The sequence below is a fragment of the Littorina saxatilis genome, linkage group LG1 (assembly GCF_037325665.1).
Source record: "Littorina saxatilis isolate snail1 linkage group LG1, US_GU_Lsax_2.0, whole genome shotgun sequence".
In the NCBI taxonomy this organism is placed as follows: Eukaryota; Metazoa; Mollusca; class Gastropoda; order Littorinimorpha; family Littorinidae; genus Littorina; species Littorina saxatilis.
In genome coordinates, this window is record NC_090245.1 from 87369613 (window position 1) to 87377112 (window position 7500).

The window sequence follows — 7500 nt, forward strand, 5'->3', positions numbered from 1 at the left end:
TTATAAGGGACATGCTATCCTTCCCGTGAAAATCGTTCTGGGTCGGTACGCATGAGTCGAGGTTAGAGGCTTAATTTGTAAGTCCGAGATAAACTGTACCCTCAATGCAGTTCATCTCGGATCAAAGGCTCTAAACTGGACTCGTATATAAACCGGTCTTGCACAATTATCCCAGATGTGTCAAGGTTTTCGCATGGGATAAGATCATTCCTCCACTTGGACACATACCAAAACAAATCACCATCAGGACTGCTTCCTGTGCAGAGTTTGATTCTGTTTTTCATAAAATAATTTCTTAACGGTACTGGTAAAACAAACCCCATTCCTAACGTCATTCTTTCAAATCTGGACCTAAAATCGCCGAAAAGGCCAATGCTAGACCGGCCAAAGTGTTTTTTAATTTGTGTTACGACGACTCAGTTCAAGCCTCATGTACTCGCTTCAGTACGAACATGAAATCGGCGGCCTTTTTTATAGCAGACAAATCGCCCCCTTTGTGCTTCCTGTCAGATAGTTCAGCTACATGCCTTATCTTAGTCAACAGCGAGCTACTAAAAGCAGTCTGCCTACCAACAAAAGAAGGCTGCAAGAGGGAATGAAGACAATGGACAACAGAGAGCTACTTAAAGCAGCCTGCACGCCAACAACAGAGGACAGAAAGCGGGAATTAAGACAAACGACGGCTGGAAGAGAGCATGACGACAATGCACAACAGAGAACTACTAAAAACAGTCTGCCTACCGACAAAAGACGGCTGAAGAGGGAATGAAGATAATCGACAACAGAGAGCTACAAAAAGCAGCATGCCTGCTAACAAAAGAAGGCTAGAAGAGGGTATGAAGACAATGGAAAACACAGAGCTACTAAAAGCAGCCAGCTAGCCTACTAACAAAGGCAGGCTGGGGGAGGGTATGAAGACAATGGACAACACAGGGCTACCAAAAGCAGCCAGCCTACCAACAAAGGCAGGCTGGGAGAGGAAATAAGAACAATGGACAACAAAGAACCACTAAAAGCCTGCATACCCGCGAAAGAAGGCTGGAAGAGGATTTCAGGTGCCCGGAATCTCTCGTTGCCAATGGTGATGAGCTGACCATCGGGCAGCTCGTAGCTCTTCTCCAGACTGGACGATTTGCTGGCTGTGTCCAGTTCTTGCTCAAAGTCCAGCGCCGCGTAGCACAGCTTTTCCTTGATGTCACGAACTACCTCCAACTCGGCTAGAAATAAGAAATTCAACAGATACAATCGACAACAGTACAAGAACAACAACAACGACAACAACAACAGCAGCAGCAGCTTTTCCTAGATGTCGCGGACCACCGGCACCTCCGCTTGAAATGTAGTAGATGTAAATAACAACACCACCAGCAACAACACCACCACCACCACCAACAACAACAACAATAACAACAACAACAACAACAACAACAACACTGAAAATTAGGAATTCAGCTGTGGTAAACAACAGTAACAACAACAAAACAACAACAACAAGGAATTCATCTAGTAACAACAACAACAACAACAGCAACATCAAAGAGGAATTCAGCTAGTAACAGCAACAACAACAGCAGCAGCAACAGCAACAACAACAACAACAACAACAACAAGGAATTCATCTGGTAACAACAACAACAGCAGCATCAGCAGCAACAACAACAGCAACATCAAAGAGGAATTCAGGTAGTAACAGCAACAACAACAACAACAACAACAACAACAACAACAACAACAACAACAACAGTATCACCTTCTCCTTGAAGAGCACGTTAAAACGCAGGGATCTGTGTGTCTTGAGAATCATCACGCTTAATTCCCGTGTGGTCTCCTCCCGGTTTGTCCAAGCCCTATAATTCCCAGTTTGTCTTCGCCATAATTCCCAGAATGTCTACTCCTATATTCCTGTTAGTTCGATTCGGACGTGATCTGTACACTCAGTTTTGTCGACCCTAAAGTTACACATCCGAGAGGAAGTCAAGGTTCTTCAAATTGTTAAATGTGCTCACCTGAGGTGTTAAAGTTGTACCCCCGTTCTGTCAGAATTCGCTGCAGGTAAGCGGTCAGATCTCTGCCTGCTAGCTCCTTCCTCTCTATGGCGTGAGGCAAGGCGTAACCTGTACACGATTATGTCATGTCAAGCACTAGGACAACACACCATACATGCAATTGTCACATAAATACAGTGACTTTGTGTCAAAAAAATACACTAGCACTAGCAACGACTGTATCCTGTACACTATAATAGCTATATAGTGTCGATCATGTCCAACTATAAGTCACGTTAGAGTGTAAACCTCTAAGCTGCGCATAAATTTAGTTACTTCATGCCAAGTAGCCTATTCGATTTCGTTGAACGTATACATCCTCCAAAACAATTACTTCATTTCAAAATTCTCACTATTTGCTTCTTTCCACTCAGATAATAGATGCATGTCAAAAATGATCCAAGTGCATATATCATGCAACCTGCGGACAATTACTTCTTGTAAAGCAATGGCTCCCTGAAATATACATGTAAGTTTCACATAGTTACTTATTGTAAATGTGACAGGGAGACCACTGCGTCACCCTTCACAGCAGTCTCTGAAGAGTTGTCTATTGGGCTATTTATAGCTTGAACAGCTAGACACGAAGCATGCGAACCGTAATACCTACTTAACCTATTTTCTTTAATTCTGAGCAAATTTTTAGAGTAAACATGGCATATCTACATATTTTTGAATTCAGGAGAAAATGAGGAATTCAATGCAATCATTTTGTAATCTGCTTTTAAAACATTCAATTTTAATGACAAATTTAATGAGCAAACTAATCATCTAGTTTTTAAGCTGCCGCGCTGAAATGCAATCCCGTAGTCCGGACTTTGTCGAACATTGCTTGACAAGAAATTCAATCAATTTGGTTGAAAAATGAAGACGTGACAGAGCCGCCTCAACTTTCACAAAAAGCCGGATATGACGTCATCAAAGACATCTATCCAAAAAATGGAAAAAAAACTCTGGGGATATCATATCCAGGACCTCTCATGTGAAGTTTCATGAAGATCGGTCCAGTAGTTTTCTTAGAATCGCTTTACACACACACACACACACACACACTCACACACACACACACACACACACACACACACACACACACACACACAGACACACACACACACACACACACACACACACACACACACATACACACACACACACACACACACACACACACACACACACACACACACACACACACACACACACACACACACACATACACACACCACGACCCTCGTCTCGATTCCGCGTCGATGTTAAAACATTTAGTCAAAACTTGACTAAATGTAAATGCTTGTCACCAACATGTTAATAATGCAGAGGTTGTCATGATGTTGTTGGTTGTTGTTTTCCCCGTTCACTAAATTCCCCAATGGCAACATTAACTTGTCATGTCACAAATCAAAACCTTCATGATGTTCCAATGTTCGAACCCTGCCAAAAGGTGTGTTGGTTTCCTTCAATCTTTCGTCTGTTTGTCATGTGTGTGCACGTTAAAGATCCCACGATTGACAAAAGGGTCTTTCCTGGCAAAATTGCTTAGGCACAGTTAATAATTGTCTACCTATACCCGTGTGACTTGGAATAATAGGCCGTGAAAGGTAAATATGCGCCGAAATGGCTGCAATCTACTGGCCGTATAAAATTTCATCTCACACGGCATCACTGCAGAGCGCCTAGAACTGTACCCACGGAATATGCGCGATATAAGACTCATTGATTGATGTCGCTTGTATGTAGGCTACTATAAACACGTATGCTCTCTTAGTTAAGCCCGTCCTAAATTGAACCCGAAGTCGACTTGGCGAAGGCTTCGCGAAGTCTTTTGACCGAAAACTCAGTGCAAAAGCTCCGTGTGGCCAGCTTCACAAAGCATACTTCGCGTAGTCGACTGCGCCCAATTAACTCATTGTCTCCCAGGTACAGCTATATCCGTACCCACTCATATGGCTCAATCTGACCAGGTACGGATATATCCGCTCATACTGTTAGCTTCAGCCGCTTCCTGTAACGTTCATATAACGCCTGCATTCCAGCGTGTTGATACACAGTTACTACACAGATATTTATTTATTTGTGAGTATTTCTACGCACATACCCTCTCCTATTTGGGGAGGCTCATGGCGTTTACAATATGCCGTGTGAGATGGAATTTTTTACACATTATATCACGCATTCACATCGGCCAGTAAATCTCAAGCGTGTTAGGCGAGTATATACTTTTCACGGCCTATTATTCCAAGTCACACGGGTATTTGGTGGACATTTTTATATATGTCTATACAATTTTGCCAGGAAAGACCCTTTTGTCAATCGTGGGATCTTGAACGTGCACACCCCAATGTAGTGTACACGGGACCTCGGTTTTTCGTCTCATCCGAAAGATACTACAATTCTGAGTGACCATCTGCAGCACAGCTGGTCTCGGCTAAAAAAAACTTGGTCAACATAGGTGGGGTAGAAAGGGTTAATGACAGGCTTTATAGTGTGTTTGTTCGTGCGTACAATAGCACTCCCGCAATGCCCCACTCACCTTCATATATGGGTACGACATGCGACACGCCATCACCGGAGTCAAAGACGATGCCAGTGGTTCTGCCAGAAGCGTACAGAGACAGCACAGCTTGGATGGACACGTAGAAGGCAGGCGTGTTGAATGTCTCAAACATTATCTGTGATAATGAAGAAAAAACCCACTGAAGTTGAAAAAGAGCTCTTGATTTTACGAGTCATTTTGGGTTTTTTATCCGCCCTTGTTGTTGTTGTTTCTTGGGGTGGTTTTTTCTTCTTCTCCCTCAAAGGACATAGCCATTTCATCTTGTTTTTCATTCCTCGTAGAATTTGGAGTATTGAATGTCTCAAACATTATCTGTGATAAAGGGTACTGTAGCCGAAAGTGTGCTCTTAAATTTACTCATCAGCCCATGGCCTCATTCTCACTTCAGTTTACTCATTTATTTGTAATTTTTACCTCTCGAAGAATTTGGGAGCGTTTAACTATCTCGAACATTCTTCTGTGAATCCAAAAGGTACCTAAAATGTAAGTGTGCTGTAAATTCCTTGTCTCTCTCTGTCTCAGTCCCTCTCTGGCTGTCTCTTTCTGTCCCCGTCTCACTCTCCCAGCACCCACCCCCTCCCCCCGCCTTTCTCCCTCGTTGCCCTCCCTTCTCTGCCCCCTTTCTCTCTCTGCCCCCCCCCCCCCCCCTCTCTCTATATATCTCTCTTTGCCCCCCTCTCTCCCCCCTCTCTGCCCCCTCTCTCTCTCTTTTTCTCTCCACCTCTCCCTCCCCTCTTTCTCTCCCCCCCCCTCCCATCTCAGCCCACTCCCACCTGAGTCATTTTCTCCCTGTTGGCTTTGGGGTTGAGCGGCGCCTCTGTCAGCAAAAGCGGGTGTTCTTCGGGTGCCACTCGCAGCTCGTTGTAGAAGGTGTGATGCCACACCCGTTCCATGTCGTCCCAGTTGGTGACCACCCCGTGTTCCACCGGGTACTTGAGGGACAGGACACCCCGTTTGCTCTGCGCCTCGTCCCCCACGTAGCACTCTTTAGACCCCATCCCTGCCATGTATACCTGCACCAGAGGTCGCAATACAGTGGTGTATTCCTTTTTTAAGACCTCCAGAAAACTGAAAAATTGGGTCTTAAGTCTTAAAACGGGGGAGAAAGCATTGACAAACCAGGATCTTAAAAAGAAGGAAGTGTTAAATCGAGCGGTTTCAAAAATGCGGGTTGGGGGAGGAGGGGGAGGAGGGGGGGGAGGGGAGAGGGGGAGGGGAGGGGGGCTAGGGAGCGGTTTTTGTATCCACTGTGGTTATCATTATCCCGGCATTGAAAGGACCGCAGCACATAGCGGCGTTACTGATGAAAGACACTTGTCGCAATTTCATATATTTTGCGACACCATAAACCCTAATTTTGCGACAAAATGGCAATCGACAAGCGATTATTAAACACCTGTGTAAAACGCTGTTCGCAACACTACTGTTACAGTGAGACCTTCAGACTGTGCTCCGCAGCGCTCCCACCCCTGATCACTAATCCTTATTTGTGGTAGGCTTGTGAATATGAATTATGATTTGACTTTTTTTACCTTTGCTTTTTAGATTTTCTTCGTTTAAATAATTGGTCCGATGAAATGCATAATCAAATTCAAGTGAAATTGTTCTCGTTGTAGACTGATATTTAATGTTATATTTTTTAAAGTCCAGTCATGACCGAAGTGCACCACACATGACTTTCTCGTTCGAGATAATATAGTTGTCTATACACTTCAATGTGTGTGTCTAGTGATGGGGGGGGGGGGGGGGGGGTCAAGGTAACTAAAAAGCGTCGTTAAAGCTTTACCTGGTACTTGGGTCTGCCTACAAGAGCCGGGAAAACAGCCCTGGGAGCATCATCGCCAGCAAATCCAGCCTTGCACATTCCTGACCCGTTGTCAATCACCAGGGCTGCCACGTCATCATTGCTAGGGGTCTCCATCCTCGCGATTGGTCAGTTCCTTGGACACGTGATTGGATTATATGATAGTATACGATTAAAGAAGAAGAATTAGAAAAGCAAAAATTAGAACAAGAGGAACACGAACAAAAAGAACAAGAAGAACAAGAAGAAGAACAAGACGAACAAAATGAACAAGAAGAACAAGAAGAAGAACAAGACGAACAAGATGAACAAGAAGAACAACAAGAAGAACAAGAACGGGGACAGGAACGATGATAACAACAGAAACAACAACAACAACGACGCCGACTACGACGACAGCAACAGCAGCAAGGAGGAAATATACACTTTCAGTTTAAAAATAAAAGTAACTTACACACTCACACACTTATTCTAGAGATCAATATATAAATTAAATAAACAAACAGATAAATGAATAGATCGATAAATAAAGATACATTAAAAGATCTATAGATAAAGATAACTGAATATGGTAAATAAATAGATTACTTAATCTACAAATAAAGGAACAAAATGATAGGACTCCGTGTTTTCAGCAAAGCCCACAGTGTGTCGATAACACAAGAATGACGTATTTAAATAAGGATTTCCTGTTATTTGTTTATTTATTCTTGCTACTACAGTACAACTTTTCCAGGACTCGTTGTGAAAAACAAACACAAAAAAACACAATCCTGCAAACTTACCTCAAATTTTCTTCCACTCTTGTTGTCAAAATGCGAACAGGTTTGTATACATACCTGCCGTGCTGAATCCTCCTTCCATGCAGGACAGCCTATTTATACACAAAACACAAGCGATTTTATGTGAACAACAAGAGGAGTCCTCGGAAATCTCTACACCATTTATGACCGTATATGGTGCTGGTCACACTAGCGCTCCATAGTTTTCAATCGGCATTCACGGCAGGTATGAGTACAGGCCCAAATTTAGCTGCCCAAAAGCATATTGATTAGGCCAAATGAAAATATATGTTGGTTTAGGGTAACGTGACCAAA

At 43.3% G+C, this 7500-nt stretch overlaps 2 protein-coding genes across 2 annotated transcripts in view; both read right to left on the reverse strand.

The window, feature by feature from the left end:
• LOC138982844 (actin CyI, cytoplasmic-like) overlaps positions 1-7298 on the reverse strand; it is a 9812-nt gene extending 2514 nt beyond the window's left edge. Inside the window, exons 1-6 of the mRNA XM_070356217.1 lie at positions 7189-7298; positions 6386-6539; positions 5373-5612; positions 4576-4714; positions 2007-2114; positions 1026-1217 (exon numbers count right to left, since the gene is read on the reverse strand). Of these exons, the coding sequence (XP_070212318.1) occupies positions 1026-1217; positions 2007-2114; positions 4576-4714; positions 5373-5612; positions 6386-6520 (814 nt within the window). The 5' untranslated portion in view covers positions 6521-6539; positions 7189-7298. The remainder of the gene's footprint in view (positions 1-1025; positions 1218-2006; positions 2115-4575; positions 4715-5372; positions 5613-6385; positions 6540-7188) is intronic.
• Positions 1-7500, reverse strand: part of LOC138982854 (furin-like protease kpc-1) — a gene marked incomplete at its 5' end in the record, with an annotated part of 381789 nt that overhangs the window by 301425 nt on the left and 72864 nt on the right.